This window comes from Astyanax mexicanus, chromosome 2 (assembly GCF_023375975.1).
Source record: "Astyanax mexicanus isolate ESR-SI-001 chromosome 2, AstMex3_surface, whole genome shotgun sequence".
Lineage (NCBI taxonomy): Eukaryota > Metazoa > Chordata > Actinopteri > Characiformes > Acestrorhamphidae > Astyanax > Astyanax mexicanus.
The window spans coordinates 67,638,416-67,660,683 of NC_064409.1; the positions used below are offsets into that span (position 1 = coordinate 67,638,416).

General features: G+C 38.0%; 1 protein-coding gene across 2 annotated transcripts in view; it reads right to left on the reverse strand.

Annotated features, from left to right (window-relative positions):
- Positions 1-17,321, reverse strand: part of bicc2 (bicaudal C homolog 2) — a 39,310-nt gene extending 21,989 nt beyond the window's left edge. For both annotated transcript variants that reach the window (XM_022665579.2, XM_022665577.2), the window contains exons 1-9: positions 16,971-17,321; positions 13,005-13,051; positions 9,424-9,493; positions 6,236-6,315; positions 5,957-6,118; positions 5,076-5,129; positions 3,778-3,972; positions 1,362-1,634; positions 15-146 (exon numbers count right to left, since the gene is read on the reverse strand). In XM_022665579.2, coding sequence (XP_022521300.1) covers positions 15-146; positions 1,362-1,634; positions 3,778-3,972; positions 5,076-5,129; positions 5,957-6,118; positions 6,236-6,315; positions 9,424-9,493; positions 13,005-13,051; positions 16,971-17,265 — 1,308 coding nt within the window. In that variant the 5' untranslated portion in view covers positions 17,266-17,321. The remainder of the gene's footprint in view (positions 1-14; positions 147-1,361; positions 1,635-3,777; positions 3,973-5,075; positions 5,130-5,956; positions 6,119-6,235; positions 6,316-9,423; positions 9,494-13,004; positions 13,052-16,970) is intronic.
- Between the last annotated feature and the right edge of the window lie 4,947 nt (positions 17,322-22,268).

Here is a 22,268-nt window from a genome sequence, read left to right on the forward strand (position 1 = left end):
GGGTGATGCAGTACCTTGGCAGTCAGTTTGACCTTTGGTTTGACGCTAATGAAGACTCCGAGATTCTGCATCATCTGTGCAAGCTTACGAGGGTCTGACTCACCCTCCTCCTTCATTTCGAACATCAGACACACAGGCAAGCAGTCCTACAACAAGCACATAAAGAGAGATCATAAAGCATCAGTAAAACCCAATACATAAATAGTGGCCCACTGCATTTTTTTTTCTTTTTTACTATTGTACTAATTTTCCTTCTCATATTAATCATCTGTATATTAATCATAATGGCATCCAAACCAGGTCTTGACCTTTTTCCACCCCCTCAAAGTCACTTTAGAATATTTAATGTTTTGTATGGACAGGATATGTATTGGATGATTACCATCATTCCAAAGAAAACAGTTCTTCTGCTTCACAGCGCAATGCTGGGGGGCTTTATACACATCTACCTCCTGTGGCTTTACAATAGTGCCAGTAGTTTCATGTCTATCTGCTCCAGAAAATCCTAGGGCTCTATATCTACGCCGTGGTCATATTGGTCTGGAAATTATGTGTGTTCAATACACTAGGTATATTTCTGGTGCTATCATTGCTATCATGGCAACAGAAACAGAGGTGGTTCACTGACTGTAAACAACCAAGGCAGACATCAACAGCCAGAGGTTCATTGCTATCTTGGCAGTGAATTGTCAACAGTCCGCCAAAGTCAAAGCTGATTGGTTCATTGGATATCAAACCCAAAATTGACCCATGATTAAATAGGAGAAGTGGTACATGCCTTTTGTGCGTTTCAAGCCACACAAAGAGTACTTTTCCTGTCGTTATGATAGCAAAGACACTCTGACATGCCCTAAATCAAGCTGTACGGTGCATGGCTGAGAGCTCATCTTTAGATAAAATGCTAAAATGGAGCCCCTAGTCTACTGTCAGTATTTCTCTATGAGGGCTAGATGTTAGATGTTAGTTTTTATGTGTACATTTGCACATCTGTATCAGCAATGGGCACAACTTAAAGTAACAGAATGTAACCACTAAAAAGGGTGTCCACAAACATTTGGACATATAGTGTATACACAATTCAATTGTCTTTTATTTTTACTCTGAAATAAGTTAATGATGTAAATTCTATGCTAATAATGGGCATTCATCTATAAAGGATGCATTTTATATAGAAAACACAGTGTATATATTTTATATTGAGGAACTGTAGCCTGACTACTCTGGAGATATAGATAAAGGCCCTTGAATGTTCGGATTATAATATCTGAGATAAGATGCCAAATTTGACTTTATTTTCTTAGTGTTACACACACACACACACACACACACACAGTCACACACACACAGTGTTTCTTACTCACCATGAGCTGCTGTCGCGCGAGACACACACCGTCCGCAGTGCCCTGGATGAGCAGAGAGGGTGTGTGTTGTGGGGCAGTGAGGTCGGGGAGTACGATCTGTGTGTGTGTTTGGTGCATCACGCTGAGGAAGTTGGCTCCATTTTGACCCAGCAGGAAGAGATGCTGCTGAGAGGTCACGTCCAGTTGGGTACTGACCATGACCCCTCCTGTTACCCCGGCAACTGCTGCCGCCTCTCGGCCCAGGAGAAGTTCCATTAGGACACAGGTGGCCTTCTGCCAGGAGGAAGAGGTAAGAGATAAGTGATGCTAGAAAGACTAAACCATATACATAAATCTATATTTTGAAGTAAGTTAATTAATTACATATTACACAGTATTAAAAACATTAGCTTTAAAAACCTTCAAATCCATTTGTTGATTAATGGCATATACATCGCAGCCATTTTAATCAAATACTGTAAAGATGGCAGTGGTGGTTGGCAGACATTTACTTAAAATGCATCATACAATACTGGCAGCTGTGGTCACAATGTAAAAAATGTCAAAAATATATTTCACAAAAATATATAAAGTTATGGATAAAATTGCACATTGTAAAATTGTACATTGTAACATGATGTATGGTGGAATTATGGCAACCACTACTTCCAGTATTATATTTTTATATTATTTTTTATTTTACTATTAGTTTTTAATACGCACAGTTATATACTAACACAACTCTAAGTCTATTTATCATTGACATTTCACTTAAAATCAATGCATAAAATTCTATTGATATAAAAAAGAAATTTCCTACAAAACTATGGACGTTTCTTTTTTACAGAACATTCTACCATTTGAGAATACTTTCATGTAGCAAATATAATGACATAAACCCTAACTATTTAGATTTTACCAACTGCCTCAAAACACAAAGGATAGAAGATAAAACAATAAATAAATTCAGAGTCTTTCCTTCACTATCAGCCTAACTGATTGGTACCAATGTTTATTAGTTTTTAATATTTAAAAGATAACTGCTACCTGCTACTGAATAAGAATCAGTGACATTTTTTTTAAGAATAGATTTTTTTTTTTTTTTTGTGGATCAGTATTCCGAAAGTATTATTCTAAAAAATAAAAAAAAAACAGCTTTATTCTGAATAGGCTCTGGCACATTACGACCCTGACCAGGAAGAAGCAGATGAGAAGATGGATGGACGCATTCTGAATATTGTTCTTTCAAAATATAACCTTCTTTCTGTTCAGTATGTATTCCCAGAACTTGTTTTCACCGCACTGAAACATTGACCTCGCAGCAAAACAATAACCCAAAACATCGCTCTAAAGAAACTCACAGGTTTTTGAAGGCCACAGTGTGAAAAGTGCATGATCTGCCATGTCAATTACCTGACCTGTACCCTGCTGAGCAACATTCCACTTACTGAACGCAAAACCAATGTCAGATAATAAAAAAAAAAACAGAGCAACCAGCAGAGGATCATCAGGGAAAACTTAGTCCATTACAAATGGACTTAATACATAAAATAGCAGTATATGAACTGATCGGCACATTGGCTTAGTGGTTAGTACATTCACCTCCCAGCACTGGGGTCTTGGGTTCAAGTCCCTATCTGGGTCGAGTTTCCATGTTTCTCCCTGTGTCTGTGTGGGTTTCCTCCTGGGACACCATTTTCCTCCCACAGTCCAAAAACATGGAGGTCAGAAAAATTAAATACTCTAAATTATTCTGGTGTGACTGTGTATGTGTTTGGTATGTATGAAAGTTTGTGTGTGTGTAAATGAATGTACTACTGTGTGCCCAGATTTGGATTGGGTAAAATGCTGTAGTGCCCAATGCAGTACTCCAGGTGGACGGTTGTTTCCGGTTGAGAGTATGCTACGTATTGGCTGACGCTTCTCACCAGTGTGCGGATGAGGGGTGAGTATAAATGGTTGTGTGTAAAAACGTGAATGTACCTCAGTTGACGGCCCTGTATAAGTTGTGAGGTGTTATCTTGTAAGTGAAGTTGAACACTGACCAGCATGCTAATGGAAAGGTAATGTAAGGTAATGAAGTTTAAGAAAGGTCTGATAATGGGTGCCAGGTAGATGAGAAGTACAATTTTCAAAGTTGTGCCCAGCTTATATTTATCATTCCTTGAGCAACAGTGTCACTTGTGTAGAATGTTTAAGATAGATAGATAGAAGAATATATACAGAATATATAAATCTAAAAACTAATAATCATGACTGGAGAAGTGACTTTGACACTGGTGTATATGGGAGTCCATTTAACCTCAGAATGAAGCTAATGTTCTGTGCTGCTTTTTTTATTAGTTTCAATTCAGTGTGCAATTTTGTGAGCCATTTGCCATTACAATAAAAACTGTCTGAGTATAAAATGTGTGTGTGTGTGTGTGTTATATTTTACCTTCACAGCAGCACAGTTCCCCTGCAGGCCTCGGACCACGCAGGTGGAGCAGTAGAGTTTAGGTTGGGTTCTGAATGTCACACTCACTCCAAACGCCTGTGCTACATGCTGAATCAGAGGAGACCCTGCGTCCGTAACAACTCCACCCACCAGGGTCAGCGGGAGGTCAAATGTCAAAACCAGAGGTTGCAGGTCCTGCAGGACACAGCCAGGGGTCAGGTTAATCAAATGCTTACTCGTTAATTTATGGGTGTATACAGAACAGTCAGAAGTATAAGAATTTGGACCAGCACAATTTGTGTAATTTTTATTCTGTACACCACCTCAATGGATGACTCGAAATTTAACTTTAAATGTGGACTTTCATAATGTTACATTAACTTCATAGGTATTACAGAATTCATTTTTAATACATTACCTATCAAACATGTTGAAGGTAGTATTATGGCATTGCCATGTATGTCGCTGGTCTTTATAGAAGATTAATAGAAAATTGCTGATAGACGTAGCACAATAAATATTAAAAACTGATAGAATGGTGCTTCACAGTGTGAATGAACCAAATCATTCCGCAAATAACAAAATAAATCACATGACCCTTATCTTTTCACTTACTGAAAATAAAACAACAGATGAAACTCCATGAGTCCATAAATTCCAGACTAATAATATGCATTACCTGATAACAGTCTTAATCCTATAAAATAAGGAATATACCAGTTAATTCATAGATATTTGCTGTTCATGTTTTCCTGTCTTTCCCCTAAATGAATTCACAATTTAGCTCTTAGAGACGCATTCCCGGTGTATTCCTGACCTGACATGACTGATGCTGTTATTAAAGCAAAACTAGCCAATGCTCTGCAGACTGTAATAGGTAGAATAGCACCTGTATCATTGCTACGTACATTCCGGGACTTTCTGAATTTCAGAAACTGCACTATGTAAATGGAAAAGTGTAAGGAAAATATATTAATCTAAAACCATGTAAAATTTCTCTGATGCCTCAATCCACATCCAGTTTTAGAGACATTATAAAACAGTAAAGTGTGTCTATTAGTAGTGACTCAAAGTGCACAGTCTTCATTCCAACTATAGGGAAAGCCCTTGATGAAATAAATGCCAATTCTCAAATAATTGATCACTGTTTTAAGGCAGGGGGACCCTTTTTGGACTCTGATCTTGATCTATTAATTAAAAATAAATTGAGGTGGTGTACAGAGCAAATTTGTATTAATACAGTAGGACACCTGATGAAACTTTTAAATAGGTTTGAATAGAGAGAATATGGCACTGACTCTTATGTGTTTTCTCGCAGACTCCACGCCCTCCACAGGTCCGGCGATGGACACCTGATGAGACAGAGAACAGAGAGAACAGAGAGAACAGTTATTCAGCATCTGAACCGAATAAAGGCACTGAGGCTCTGATTAACCTCTTTGTTGGATGGTATATATGCTATTAGGGATGTATTCATGAATCCAGGACCCATTGTTACCGACCCAAAATTTAGCCTAGTATATTTGCACTCCACCCTCCCCCACTTTCTACTGATTCAGGAGATCAAATCTACAGTCTTCTGGTCCCACAACTGCTTCTCTGACTTTTAGGCTATAGCTAATCCAAATGTGCTCTGAATAAGAGCTTTCAGTTAAATGTCATACAAGTAGATGTTTTAACTCTTAACTTTTTGGATTTCTCTTTTAATTTCATAACAATGTTTACAGTTAAAGCCTATTCAACAGAGTCTGAGTGTTCCCGTCACTTTTTCATAAATCACAGCTCCATTGGCCAAACAAATGAGCATCAAGAAGGTGGAAGAACATATCATTTTGTTGGAAGCAGAACACTCTTCCCTTGCTAAAGAGCATTCTTGTGAAGTAAGGGGAATCAAAAAGAGCAATTTCGGACAGGGAGCAGAGAAACAGAAACAGTGGACGTTAATGAGAAGTAATTAATTAATTAATAGCACAGACATCTAAAAAGGCATCAAACTTGGTGTAAAGGATTATCTGTGTTAGAAATCACATCAGGGCACACTTAACAGGCCACGTAAGATATAGGAGCCAAACAAGTGGATCACTCATTGGTCATGAATAGTCAGATATACTTACCAATTCATACAGGACTCACCATTGAGACATACCCACAATTAATGGCCACTAGGATAGACTCGTACCTGGTTGCTTTTCTCTCCTGTTGCACTGTGGCGATTGGAGTCAGGGAAGTGGATGTGACAGGATGTGTCCTCCATAACCTTCTTAATGTTCCCTCCTCCTTTACCAATCACATGAGAGTGTTCAGTATGAGTCACATCCATCTTCAGAGTTACCTTATTGACCTACAGTGTGTCCATTTTTGAAAAGATAAGACAGTATCAATGAGACAATCATTTTATAAACACCTCAACAGATAAAAGTGGGAGAATTCCCATTACTGAAACATTTTATACATTCACCTTCGCCTCTAAAAGTTCCAGAATCTTCCTCTTGGCCTCAAGGACATCGTCTTTCTTTCCTTCCACTTTTACATGTGGATCTGCAGATACAGTCACAGCCGACATGAATAAGCTACTTAAACTCACATTCAGTAAACACATTCAGTACATTATCTCCAGTACATTATTTAGTCTGGCGAGCTTTAGTTTACAATCCTCCCTTGTCTCTCTGCCGTTTCTCTCCTGTCTCTGTTTTCCGCCTGTTCTTCAGCTCCCTATCTTCTTATAAGGGTGTTTTTTCACGGCCATGTCCCAATTTACTAGCCAGGGCAGTGGTAGTGTTTTGGAAAGCAACCCTGATGACACGGGTTTGATCCTGCGTGAGGAGCGCCGTGTTTATTTATTTATTTTTATCACTTTTACATATGGATCTGCAGATACAGTCACAGCCGACATGAATAAGCTACTTAAACTCACATTCAGTAAACACATTCAGTACATTATCTCCAGTACATTATTTAGTTTTGTGGGAAACACTTAATGTTTTAATTTGTGGTGAAATTATGTCCTATTCTTCTTATGTTAAGAAATGCAAAGAACTCGCAAATTTAATATCCTGTCTGGTTGATCAAATTTTCCTTGGCCCCACCCCAGAACTTAAATTCTTAAACTTCTTACTTAATATAATTTGCTTTCTACCAACCAAGCTAAAGCTTTTAACTGACATTCACAAGGTTTTTTTTATATTAATATGGAGAGAAAAATGGTCAGCTATTGGAACACCAGTTAAGGAGACAGGCTGCTTCTAGGTTTATACACCAAATTAGAGATACCCAGGGAAACCTGGCGAACTTAACCAAAAGATGTTAACAAAGGTTTTAACAATTGTTTTTCCTTATTCTACTTATTGTCTTAATTCATAAGCAAATTAAAACTTCCAGTATTGGACTCTACATTGGCCATGGAGCTGGACAGCCCCCTGGTTGTCCACCAAGCGTACATGTGCAATGCTAAATTGTCACAAATTTATCCAGAGGTAAAATCTACCTGCCCCCATTGTGACTGGGACCCCTCCACACTTTACCACATGTTTTGGTCTTTATGCAAATTGGGGAGATTCTGGGGACTTGTTATCTCCACTATCTCCTCAGTCTTTAACAAGAAGCTGACCACTACTGTCCACTACTGGTCATTTTTTGGTATTCCTGCCGACACAACCCAATGGCGCTCTCGAGAACTGGATAATATTGCCTTTGCCCTTCTGCCAGCGTGATGGAGAATACTTATTAGCTGGAAGTCTTGTGCCTGCTCCTCTCATTCCCTCTGGCTGAGAGATGTAGCCTTTTTTGCGCCTCGAAAAGATCAAGTTTAGTTTAAGGGGCTCTGTAAAAAAAAAAATGTATAGGTGCTGGTCGCCTTTTATAGATTTTTTTTTATAGATTTCCTTTCATAACTTTTGGTGGAAGATCTAGGTCAGGGCACGAAGCATGAAACGTCTGGCCCATGAGGTTGTTTGAACCATAATGAACGTTAATGAAAAAAATGTAAAATAAAATGCTTCTCTGGCGAGCTTTAGTTTACATTCCTCCCTAGTCTCTCTGTCTTTTCTTTCCTGTCTCTGTTTTCCGCCCGTTCCTGACCTCCCTATCTCCTTATAAGGGCATTTTTTCCCAGTTGTGTCCCAATTCACTAGCCGGGGCAGAAGTTTGATCCTGCGTGAGGAGCGGTGTGTTTATTTATTTATTTTTTTCTTCTTCTTAGGTTTACCTGCTTTGAGATCAACTGTTCTGCAATTGGGTTCAACAACCCTTTGGGCTGGAGAGCTACTAGTCTGTAGCACTCCATCCCATTACACTTAATTTTCCAAAACAGAATTTTTTTGTGGCCCGCCACGTAATAGCTTAAAAAATATTTGTCCCGCAGCCAAACTTAATTGCAGACCGCTGATCTAGGTAGTTCTCCCTCTCTAACATCTCTTTCTTCCATCACCCTCTTCTCCCACTCCCCCTTAAGCTCTTTTGTTTTTGTAATTTGCTTTTATTTAGTACATTCTGTTTTGTGGATTCTTCTTGTATTGCCATTATCATTAATTTATCTCTGCATCATTATTTTCTGATTTACTTCATGTTATTGCAATTTTGTTGGAGCTTTTGATTTATCTGCAATAAACAGAATTTAAAAAACACATGCTTTGATCCATGTGCAAAAACATGACTGCTCAGCCCTTTGCTCTAATAACAGCATTAGTCTTATCAGAGAAGGATTATTCCAGTAGTTTAAGATTGGTATGTTTTATCCTGTTATTCCGTGCACACTGGATGCACATTTCATCTGGAGCTCAGGAAAGTCTATTTCAGTATTTCTCCTGCTGTTCCTGCTGATTGAGATCTGATGATTTTTGCTGTTCAAAGCTGTTCGCTGTTCAATCATGTATGTTGAATGGGTCACACACCTGCATCATATCGGTTTAAGATCCCGTAATATTACTCTACTGACTCAGTCCGGATACACTGTTGCCTTCAGATGCAGAGATAAATAAAAAAATGTGAAAAGCATATTTCACTTCCCAGCTGGAGGAGAGTGGATCTTTATCTTTTACATATGACTATTTTTGTCCAGAAGCCTTGTCTGTGGATGGGCAACTGAATAGGGATTGGATTGGGATTGGATAGGGAATGGATGATGTGTTGGTTGATGAATAGAATAGTAATGTAAGCTATCAGAATATATTGATGGTAAAACTTCACTATTACAACATTGCCTTCATAATTAAACTACCATTAATCAGCTTTGGCCTAATTATTCAACTCTTTATTAGAACTGCACTGATGTAGGATGTACAGTGCGTCTGAGTTCAAAGTCTTCTGTACATCCCCTGGAAATTACCATCCATTCATCTCTATTAAGATGATTGTGTCAGTGAGTTTGCTGGGCTATTATAGGTTCTGAGAATGCCTTCTTATATGACTCTGCTTTTAAAGGTAATTTAGGCTCTATATTCACTTCAGTGTAATATAATTTACAGTATATAATATGAGTTAATATGAGCTACACTGCCTAGTCCTGCACAACAAGCCATATCAGCTGGACAGGAGGATAATAAAAACGGAAGCTAAGATGGTGAAGAGCGAGAGAGATTGATGGAGAGATAGAGAGCAGTGAGGAGTATCAGAAATCTGTTTTGCTGTACGAGACGAGATGTCTCTCACCTTTCTTCGACTTGGCTCCAATCTTCAGTTTCGACGGCCATTTCACCTGAGTGTTAGTTTCCTTCATTATCTGTAGAGATGGAAATGTAAGTGTGAGAACGAGTGTGTGTGTATCTTTGTGTGTGTGTGTCTGTGTCTGTGTGTGTGGAGGGGGGCTCAGAGAGAGAGAGAGAGAGAGAGAGAGAGAGGATAATATATGTGTGAGAAAGAAAGAGATAAAGACAGGTGTGGGAAAGAGAAGAGAGGACATATCCTCTAAACGCACACACACACACACACACACACACACACAGACTTTGCAGGGTGACAATGCAGCATTAGCATTTCAAAGCAGCACATTATTACCCCTGTAAGACACTGAATCGTGAGCAAAGTCACTTCCATAGAAACCAATACAGAGCACAGTATTCCACAGTTACACTGATAGAGCAGCCAAGCTGAATGGAGACCTCACACAATTACAGACACTCTAAGGCCTTAAAGGGGAGGAAGGCACATATAAAAAAACACACATTGCATTTGTTTTTAATGTTTTTGTCAGTTCCTCTTTCAGGTCTTATAACACAGTAATTATATCAGACAGACACATGCCCTGATCTCTTTTACTCCAGAAGACATACGGCTGCTCAAAAATATAATCATTTAAAATGTAAAAGGAAGCAGAATTGTTATATTTTCCTGGAACTGATCATGTTTTGGTCAAAATTTTACCAAGCGCCTGTTTTTTTATTCACTTATTTTTGAATGTATAGACTTTAAATATATTCACTCCTAAGATATATTTTAAAAAATGGTTAGATTAGTGTACCGTATTTTTCGGACTATAAGGCGCACCGTATTATAAGACGCACTATCAAAGAACGCCTATTTTCTGCTATTTTTCCATACATAGGGCGCATCGCATTATAAGGCGCGTTAAGTGACACTAGAAAGGGTGCCTATATCAAAGTGAACAGGGGTGGCGCCATGTTTCCCTTCCCCCACCGGGGGTGGTCGCTTGCCGGTGGAGCGTCTCAGTATACAAAATATAGCTCTTTCAAAGTCAAACGAGTGCTGGATATTAATCTACACAGATTCCTCTCCTGAAAACTGTTTATTTGGGTGAGTAACGTGCTTCAGTTTATTTACAGTAAGCTTAGATTTCCAGATGTCCACTAAGGCTTGCTGCACCAGCGTTAGCATAGCTATCCGCTAGCACGCTAGCTAGTCACCTAAACTAGTAAAGTTAACCCAAACTTAAACGACAGCGTTACACTGAGTAATCCTGCGTGTTCTGGTAAGACAGTGAGATATTAGCTAGCGATTCGTCCCCCGTAGCTTGTTTTAACACGGTAAACAAGCAGATTACAGGCTGATAAAACTCACCTCTGAGAGAGTTAGCGCTTAGCATCTAGCTAATGCTAGCCAGGCAAAGCAGCACAGACTTACAGGCCGATAACTCACCTCTGAACGGTGAACGCTTAGCGATTAGCATCTAACTCTAATAATACTGCTCGAGCAGTATTAAAAGTGCTAAATTTAGAAAATACTGATCTCTGAACAGTGAAAAAGCTAGCTAGCTAAGCGGTTAGCATCTAGCTAATGCTATTTATTGCTGCTCCAGCCTCGGAGCGGCACGGCTCTGCACGGAGTGTGTGTTTACTGCTCCTTACACCTGACGGGTAAAATTTAGATAATACTGATCTCTGAACAGTGAATAAGCTAGCTAATGCTATTTGCTGCTCCAGCCTCGGAGCTGCACGGCTCTGGACTCTGTATAGCACTGAAACTCTGTATAACGCTGCACGGAGTGTGTGTTTACTGCTCCTTACAACCTGACGAGTAAAATTTAGATAATACTGATCTCAGTGAATAAGCTAGCTAGCTTAGCGGTTAGCATCTAGCTAATGCTATTGCTGCTCAGCCTCGGAGCTGCACGGCTCTGGACTCTGTATAGCACTGAAACTCTCTATAACGCTGCACGGAGTGTGTGTTTACTGCTCCTTACAACCTGACGAGTAAAATCCATACAAAAGGCGCACCGTATTATAAGACGCACTGTCAATTTTTGTGAAAATTAAAAGTTTTTAAGTGCGCCTTATAGTCCGAAAAATACGGTATATAAGTTGAAAGCATAAGAATATTGATGTAGTTCATTACATGGCTTTTTATTACTTTGACAAAATACATGGAGAGCATCAGGCAGAGTTATGTTTCTTGATAATCACACCTCTAGGATACATGTAGATTACTAAAAACCTGACACTCAGAGCAGCCTATGCCTTTCAGTATTTTGATCAGGACACACAAAGAAAACTATATAAAAAAATGTAAACTTTTTAGTCTAAATAAATAAAAATGTTTAGTGCAAAATAACTACTTAGTAAAAAAGTGCAAGTAAAATATAAACTATATAAAGTAGTGCGCACACCATACCTAGCTTTAGTTTGAGTAAAGCCGGTAGTTTCACACTTTTTCTGTGGACACTTTTGAGTCTGATATTTACTGATATTATTTGGTTTAAAACATCGTATAAATATGTTTAAAGCACTAAAGGTAAATAATATTTGTTGGGGAAGGAGATCTCACTTTTTTAGGTGTATTTCTCAATGGGTTTCTTGTAGATTTATCTTTACCGCACCGGGATGTCATCACTATTTTTAGAAAGAGTAAGTTTTGCCCTTTCTAACCATATATGGATTATGTTGACGTGTGAAGGGATTCCTGAGTTATTAAGCTGAGAACACAAGGTGCGATTTTGGATGGAAAATATGTCTGTAAGGTTCTAAGGGTTAAACCCCTAGCTCATGCAGTTCATATCCACCTTATACTTTATCCCCTGACAGCAAGGAAGGACGTCCATCTTTGCTTTCTTTGTGTTAGAATTTCTGGTCTTGCTCCATATGGACTCTTATTGGTGTAGCACAGCATAGTCACCCAGACTGGGAATTGAACCCCAGTCTCCCACATGATGTGGCAGCTCACTGGCAGGTAATGGAGTTATCTAATACACCACACCAACCATTAAAAAGTGAGCACTGACTAATTTACTACATTTATTACATTAACAGAACACAGAACAGCAGTATAATATACTGTTAGAGAGTGTCAATATTGGTGCAAAACAGTGTTTTGTACATTAAATAAATACAAAGCCAAAACTTATTTCCACTGCCTTCAAAGCAGAGAAGCTGCACCTATATTTAAAGGTGCTGAATTTATCGTCCAAAAACATCTACCCAAAATGTCCTTATGTCTGCTCTTATCACTTTGTGGAGAAGAAACTAAAACCTTACTTTAAAGTACACCGTCCACAGCAATGGATTACTTCAGACTGCATTCACTTTGAATACAATACAACTACTGTGTAAACCATGTGTACAATTAAAACACAAACGTGGAATACACAAACTCTTAAAGTGGGAGTGGTGAATTAAGGTAGATATATGGGAATCTGTTTTGAGGTGTTTGTTTTTATGATGTCACAAAACTAAAGCCTAATAGTCTGCTTATTATCTCTGGGATAAACAGGGGATTTCTAATTTATTCAGTTTGTTAAAGTGCACTGATTATTATATCTCCATTCACAGCAGGAGACTCACCTTCTCGAAAAACTCCTCTCCAGACAGGCTGGTCCCCTCTGCAGGACCTGCAGATAACAGATACACAAATCAGAAATGAAAAGACTTTGGATTAGGATAGAAGTGGATAGTGCTTTATTTCCTCACTCTGTGTAAAATGGGTTCATGCAAGGGTTCTGAGGTAAAGACAGTGGGTCTATGTAGTTCTGTAAAAAACAAATAACCATTTAAATGCTGTAAATGAAACAGCTCTTTGCCTGTTTGTATACTATACTTCTCTATATTATACTGTACTATACAAGTCTATTCTATACTACACTATACTATACTACACTATACTATACTATATATTGTACTATACCGTACTATGTGACTCTATACTATACGTTACAATACTTTACGACATATACTATACTATACTTTACTATACTATACTCTTCTAGACTATACTATACTACACGGTATGATACTATACTATCCTATTCTAAACTATACTATACAATTCTATACTTTTCTGTACTATACTATAGTATACTATGCTATGTTATATTATTCTATACTACACAGTATGATACTATACTATCCTTTTCTAAACTATACTATACTATGGCTAAAGGAGCCTTTTTTATAAATAACCATATATCGACCATTTGACATTTTCGGAGAAATAAGTTTCTTTCCAAAAAAAACAAAACAATTACTTAAAATAATACAGAAACTAAATAGAGAAAATGGTTCATATATTGCTAGGCATTGAAAATACTCAATTTCTACAGAGAACAATTTCTCTATAATTAATAGCTTTTCTTTATGTAAAAAAAAGTTATTATAATAACTTCACAGTTATTATAGCAGCCAATGATCTGAAGCAACTGCCCTTTCTTGCATTCATTTCCACTATGCGTTTATTAAATTTGTGACTCTTCTGTAGTTTTAGAACATACAAAGGAACCTGTGTAAATGATTGTCTGTGGTGATTGGCTCTATGTACAGATGCAGCAGAAATACTGTAGCTTATATTGCATAAAGTGTGAATGTTACAGTAACCTGATTATTTTGTCACATGCCTTATAACATGTTACTAATGTGTGTGTGTGTGGGGGGGGGGGGGTGTAGGTGTGTGTGAAACAGGTTGTAATGTGTAGGAGAAGAGAGAAGTCAACACTAAGATTTACACAAAGTGTTTAAATACAAGGACAGGCAGACAAATGTGTGTGTGTGTGTGTGTGTGTGTGTGTTCTGGGGGTTAAAGTTAAACACAATGAAAGGGCATAGCTCCATACTGACATTTACAGGGTTAGGGTGAACATCCCTCTCCTTTCTTCTCCCCCCCCTCCCATCACCACGGGTTACGCTGCCCTGCTTCTAGGAATGGCTCAACTACCAGCATGTGTGTGTGTGTGTGTGTGTATATGTGTGTGTATGTGTGTTTCTGAGCAAGAAAAGAGAGCCAAAAGCCAGTTCTGAGAAACAGCGTCATGCAGCAAAGGCATTTAACTGGTGACAATGCTGATGCAAAACCATCCCCCACTGAAACACACACAAACACACACTTTCGGGAAAAGAAGAAAAGAGAGTGATAAAGTCACAGCTAATCCTGAGACACCACACCACACACACACACACACACACACACACACACACACATTCACTCACTCAGTGTAGCACAAGACTATCAATGCCCTGTGTGTCAGTTTAGCTGAGATAACACTCCAGCAACAGCAGCTACGGCCTACTCAACATTCAAGTGATCAGCTTCTCTTCAACTTCTATTCTTTTCTGTTTCACACACACACACACGCACACGCACGCACACGCACAGGTTTTCTCTCTCAACATCAAAGCAGCAGCAGGGATAACTCTGTCCCAGCATGTGAGACTAAAACACTTCTTCAAAACTCCAATCCCCTCATCAGTCACCAGCTGCTTCTCCACGATAACACACACACACACTCACACACTCACACACACACACACGCTCTACTGGCTGAGACAATGCCGGCTTCCCCTGCACTGATACTGGCTGAAACAGGGCCTGGAGGGGAGCCTAAACACCAGCATTAGTGCAGAACAGCCATCATTTGCTCAGAGCAATCTCAGAGCAATAACACTCCGCGGCCACGACATGACTGCAGAATGTCAAACCGTTCCATCAGGACCCCGAGCTCATTTAAAATATCAACATCCATCACAACGCCTGTAATGTCAAGACTGATCATATTCTAAGGTCCAAAGCAGGCATAACTAATAAAGATGGGCTGGAAGTTTCTACAGATTTGAGTTAGACAGTGAATTGGACAGTGTGATATGACATACAGGGGTAAAACTACTGTAAGGGACAGTGATATATATATATATATATCTCACAGTCTCTTCTAGTAAAAGTGTGTCTATAAGACTTTATAGAGATATATCGTCACTGTCCAATGAAAAACACTTATGTCCCAAACAGCAACTTTACAGGAGAGAGAAAAACCTTGTAAACCTTCAATGGAAGTCAATGTAAAAAGAGTTTATTTCAGGTAGTTTTGAAGTGTTTCTATTGGCCAATTCATCAAAAAATTTTGGCAAAGTGTACTGGACAGTTTGTCTGTTCAAATTATGTTTTAAACTAAAAATCGACAAAAATGGAGATAAGTGTTTTTCATAGGACAGCGACGATATGGATGAACCTATCTGCATCATGCCTGATGCCAGGTATATAAAGAGAAGTATGTGAGCTGTGAAGCAGTGGAATTGTGTTCTCTTAAATCATGGTGCTCCATTCAGAATGTTTAGGAGTTGGGGTGATTTGGGAGACTCTGAGTGATCATCCAGCAACCAGACGTCATTTACTTGTTCTTGTTGCTAAATGCAATCAATTTCTCACAGCAATGCCCCAAACCTAATGCAAGGTTTTACTTAAAGATTAGAGGCAGTAACTCCAACAAAAAAGCAGGATAAACTCATTTTTAATGACTCATTTCTTGATCTGAAAGACCGATCTGAAAAAACTAAAGCATTGCTGTTAAGCCTAAATCTTCCATTTAAAAAGAAGAAGGAAAAAAAGGCCTTTATTAAGTCATTATACAAACATTTATATAAATCCATTCGTAATTTAAAATGGTCATGTTGTAAGAAACATCTGCCAGATTTACACTGGAAGAAAAAAACTGTGAAAAACAGTAAACGATTTGACAAAGATTGTTTCTTTGCTGTTGTTGTCATAGTTCTAAATAGAAGCTGCCTTTGTAAAAGTGCACAATTCAGATGTGATTAATGATAACAAATAAATGTGCTAGTTTTAATAAACCAATAAAGTGATACATTTCAACATTTAATTCATTAGGCAAATGCTGTTATCCAGAGCATCTGAATATATTTTGATCCTGGCACACAGGCACGAGGATGTTGTGTCAGGAGTAGGAGTGTTACATTATGTAGTACTGTATTGTATTGTATTGTATCACACTGCATTGTTGTATCATGATTAGCATATTAGTTTGTGGCTAGAAGGTCAGGTCTTTTGTTAAACTTTTGTTACTAATGTTGAACTTTTATAATATTGGATGCTTCAATGACATTTTAAACATTTTAAACATTTTAAAAGGTATTTAATTCCATAAATCATGACTTTTATTATGAAGGAAAAACATTGTTTGTTGTAGTTTGTGAGATCCACGACTCATTTCTCACCACTCATAAGTGTCATGTGGAGCATTTAATAAAAGTTAATGATATTGCACAGACAAATGTATGGGGACACCTGTTCATTCATTGTTTTTTTTTTTTAGACATCAAGGCTAATATAAAATGTTTATTCCACTTTTGTTGGAGTAACTGCCTCTACACATTCCAGGACAGGATTTCTACTCAATTCTGGGGAATTGTTGTGAGAATTTGATTGCATTCATCATCCCCAACTTCCCAACTCATCCCAAACGTATTGGATGGAGCACCAAATATAATAACACTGAATATATTATCTGAATATATATCAACACTTACCATAAAGCATGGTTTCCAGTTTCTTCCTGTCGATCCGGAAGCGCTCCTCTATCCAATCTGCAGGAGAACGTTCCTGGTCTTTGGGTTCTGACTCCATCCCAGAGTTTCCTCCTTCATCATCCTCTTCCTCGTCTTCATCCTCTCCACTCCTGGTCTGAATCTGGAGCTCGTGCTCTTGGTCTGTGTCTGGCTGCTCAGAGCTTTGGTGGTTCTGTTCTGGCCCAGAGTTGGGCTCAGACTCGGGGGCCACAGGTTCCAGAAGGTCCATGGAAGTGGCCTTCACTCCGGCTGCCATGGCTAAAGTGTTAGTGTGCTGGGGGAGAGCATGTGTGTGTGTGTGTGTGTGTGTGTGTGTGTGTGTGTGTGTATACACCACAGCGTGACCAAGGAAACCAGTAGAAAGGAGTGGGGTTGGATTGGGGGCACCACTATCCCTGCCCCTGACACTTACCCCTCTCCAGCATCACAGACAGTCTCACAGACAACCACTAAACCTGCTCACACAGTGGAAACAGGGGGCTGTGTGGGGGGGGCTTTATTACACTGGAAAATTGCTGCAATAAACCAATTGAAGAAATTGGAGTAAATATGCTAAAGTGTAATATTTTATGCAATTTTACCTTATTTATATATGTGCAATTTTTTTTATTATTGTTATTAAATGTTATCATATTCAAATTATTGGTGTTTTTGAACTTACAATATATAGACAAAAGTGTTGGGACACCTGTTCATTCATTGTTTCATCCAAAATCAAGGAATAGTCCAGTACCACAAAGATAGTGGTGAAAATGATGTAGAATGAAGTCTCTTTATAAATTATTCCTGTAAAGAAATAAAAAAGCTAATAGGTTTTATGCCACAATGTGATCACCTGACATTTGTGTGTGATGTCACCTCAAAGCCTTTTCCATTAGTGTGAGCAACAGACTACTAAGCGTGAGTCATCATAGGACAGTCGTATCAAGGACCCATCTTACCTTGACTGCAGCTTAGGCCTGGAATTGCAGCTACAGATGTTTTGACCAGCTTAGTGGACATTTTACGGTTTATTTAATGATATTTCTGAGCAAACGTTAATAAATAAAACACAAATAATGTCTATACTATTTAGGCACTTTGTTTTTCAGACTGCAGGCCAATAAGATTTGTTTCTTAAATCTTTGCACGTGATCAGATTGGATTTGTAATCCTCTTGAACCCCTACACTCCTGTCTCTCTCTGACACAAAAGACTCGCTGAATTCTGTCCAGACTGACACACACCCGTACAAATCTGATTAGAACTGCACTTCAAATCAGCACCAAATATGGTTTGGATCCGATTAGCAGAAATCAGTTTTTATGTGTTTTTTTTTTTTTTGGCTGTTCAGACTAGCAAAAAAAAATCTGGATACAATCCGGATACAGTAGAAATCATAGTTGTGATGTCAGTCAGAACAAAGTTGACCTTTGACCCTGCTGCTAAAAAATCTCAATCCAAATCTACCTTAGTTTAATGGTGTGTAATTTGTTCACATCAGTAAATCTGACATTTTGAGAATTCTGTGTTTAAGTTTGAAAGAAGCCTGAAACAGCCTAAACTAATTCCAGCACAGGCCGCCCCTGGTCACTCCTCACTAAAGGAATGTGCTGTTCTCTATTCTTCACTAAACACAGAGGTGTTCAAACCCCCCCCCCCCCCCCACTCTTAAAATACAGAGGGGTCGAGCTGGGATTCCTGGTTTAGGGGGGATAGAGGGAGTGTAAGAGAGAGAAAGAGAGAGAGAGAATCAGTGAGAGTAGTACTACTACTGTTTGCCTCTGTTGCCTAGCAACATGGTGTAGTGAAACAGTGAGATGGTCATAAAGTGAGAAATAAAGGGGGGGGGGGTTTCTTTGTATTTTCTTGTATATTATATGCAAATTATATAAAATGTTTGGAATTGTATGTAACTACATATGTTTAATTGTATCTAAATACTAAATATACTTCCAAGAGGAAAATATAAACTGTTATTTTTATGTATATTTATTAGCCATATGACATTTCCTTCTCTCTCTCTCTTTCTCTCTCTCTCTCTCTCCTTTCACTCTCTCAAGAATTATAGATGCTTTATGACTGTCATAGCAACAATATTGCAGAAAAATTACAAAAATAACAATCACAATAAAACAAAAAAGAAACAATAATTACAAAATAAGTGACAGCAGTAGTAAATACATTTATCAATCTTTTTTTTTACAAAAGGATTTATATAAAAATATATATATACAACCTTTTAGACATTACTATTACACAAGAATATACTGATTTTTAAACTGAGAAGAAAAACAACAGCAGTAATTTTGTCATTTGATTTAAATGGCTTCACACTTACCCTCTTACCCACCTCATCATCCCCAACTCCCCTTATTTGTAGATACGTACATAGTTCAATTATGACTGTAAAAATACACATTTTTTATACGTATACTTTGTCCATCTTTCTCATTTCTTGGGGCTATTTGGGGTGTTTAAGGTTGGGTATTTTGGGGGATTAAAGTTGTTTGTGTTTTGCTGGTGGAGTGTTATTCCCCCTATTGGTGTTGGGTTGGAGGGTGAATAAGGTATCCACCTGTGGTTTCTCTATCTTGTTGTTTGTTTATTGGTAATTGAAAGGGTTTTTGGGTTGGTTTCTGTGGTTTTGTATAGTACAGGAGTTGATTAGCAGTGGCTATGGTGACTTCTGTGGCTGTCAGGTGGTTGTTGTCTCATAAACATTGTTCATCATTGCATGTACATTACTTTATGAGGTGCAATGTGGGATTGTTGTGGACAACACAATAAATGTATAAGGTAATACTTACAAAGAAAAGTATGTGATAGTACACTGTATAGTTAATAATACATAATTTTAATAAGACAAAGAGTGCATCAAGTACTGTGCCTATCATGTAGCTCCAGGAGCCAGAGGTTGTGGCTTTAATTTAAATGTTAAAATTCCCTTTAAATTGGACACATTTTCAAGCACATTTTACTCATACTCAGCTGGGCAACAGCTAGGTCAACAGTTACCCCCAGAGGGTAGTATTGTTACCAAAATGCTCCAAAACTGCATCCACATCAGCACTGTCCAGAATACATTCAAAACACAGCTCTTGTGTAATATATTTATATATTCATATATTTTTAATTAAGGTCAACATGGTTTGTGTTTCTTTAAACATTTACAGCTCTGGAAAACATTAGAAACTTCAGTATCTCTGATTTTGCTATTTATAGTTATATGTTTGAGTAAATTAAACATAGTTCTTATATTTTATAAACTACAGACAACATTTCTCCCAAAAGTCAAATAAAAATATTGTCATTTAGAGGATTTATTTGCAGGAAATGAGAAAATGGCTGAAATAACAAAAAAGATGCAGAACTTTCACACCTCAAATAATGCAAAGAAAACAAGTTGATATTCATAAAGTTTTAAGAGTTCAGAAATCAATATTTGGTGGAATATCCCTGTTTTTTAATCACAGTTTTATGCATCTTGGCATGTTCCCCTCCACCAGTCTTACACACTGCTTTTGGATAAGTTTATGCCACTCCTGGTGCAAAAATTCAAGTAGTTCAGCTTGGTTTGATGACTTGTGATCATCCATCTTCCTCTTGATTATATTCCAGAGGTTTTTACTTTGGTAAAATCATAGAAATCATAATTTTTAAGGGGTCTAATTTTTTCCAGAGCTGTATTTTATGTAATTGTACTCATGTCCTAATAAAACTGTGCTTTGCCAAAAAGCAACTTTATAGAAGGTATACAGGATACAGGATAAGTGTGTATGTGTTACCCTATGATGGACTGATCCAGATTGGGATCTACCTTAACTCAGATAAGAGGATGAATGGGGTGGGGTGTGATGCACAGCTTAACCGGGGTCTCTTCCTGTATTGTTATTAAGTGGTTGCCAGATAAAATCTACAGTGTTGCAAAATAAACTACACTATGGTGTATTTCAGTGGTTGTGACAGTTGTGATGATGGTATGCCAGATGGCTGCTACATTTATTTTAATGTAAATAAAAAATACTGTTTGAGATTGCCAAACTTAAATTGTATTTATATTTGTGGTGTTAATTGCTTGTAATAATAATTAACTAAAAAATGATTAATAAAAAAAAAATGAATGCTGCTACTTCATTGTGTTTTTGGGAGAGGCATAAATGTAATTGAAACTGTTAAGGGTGGAAATTGAACTGTAGCTCCATATTCCACAGAGAGAGAGAGACAGAGAGAGAGACAGAGAGAGAGACAGAGAAATCACAAACACTGTAGTCTGCACAAAGTCTACATGCAACATGCCTGTTAGTAGGACTTCCACACTGGTGAAAGTGAGACAGACAGACAGATAGATAGACAGATATAAACCATAAACACACCACTTACTGATCAAATATTTTCTCCTGGACAATTTTCTCCTGAAATTAATTCATAAGATTTTATTCATTTACTAAAACATTTCAGACACTCTGAAGCCTCAGTTCAGGAGTTCATGTACATGAATAATTTCTGAATCTCTAGCATCAACCTTTTCTACAGTACATTCCTCTGTTGCCAGGCAACATGATTAATGATGAGCAGTGATTAAGTTATGAAAAGAAGTCTACACCTGTTTCATTCAAACCTTTATAAAAACCATCAATCATGTATTTTAGAAACAGAGCTTTAAAGGTCCTGTACATGTTTTTAGGATGATCAGAAAACACAGTCAAATATTTTATTAAGATAGTGACTCTTTTCCTGAACTAGTTTGGAATAAAACTGATGATTTGAAAGAGCATGGATTATAGATGCTCAATAAACCTTACTTAATAAATAACTTAATAAATCTCAGCCTCCACTGATCCCCAGAAACCCAGACAACCAGATGCATTTAGAATCTACAGACTTTCCCAAGCTGTCCCTTCTCACTTACACTCTATTACAGAGAGACACTCCATAGGAAGCCACACTCTGTGCTGTGAAAGGAGCTTCATATTGAGAAAGAGGGGATCAATCCAGAAGTCAAAAATTTGAGGTGCCCTTCTTTGCTATCTGGTGGAAGCAGAAAACTGCGTTGCCATGGCTAAAGAGAGAGCATCACCAGAGGCTTTTCTTACCTTTATAAAGGTTAAAAACATTTAGGCTAAAATGATTTTGCCGCTGATGAAGTTTTAATTTAATAATTACTCAATCCATTATTTCTTTATACAACACAGAAGAAGGCTGTGTCTGAAACTGACGCACTGCCACCATAATCGGGAGATTGCTGGTTCGAATCCCGGTCATTTAGCTTTTGGCCTT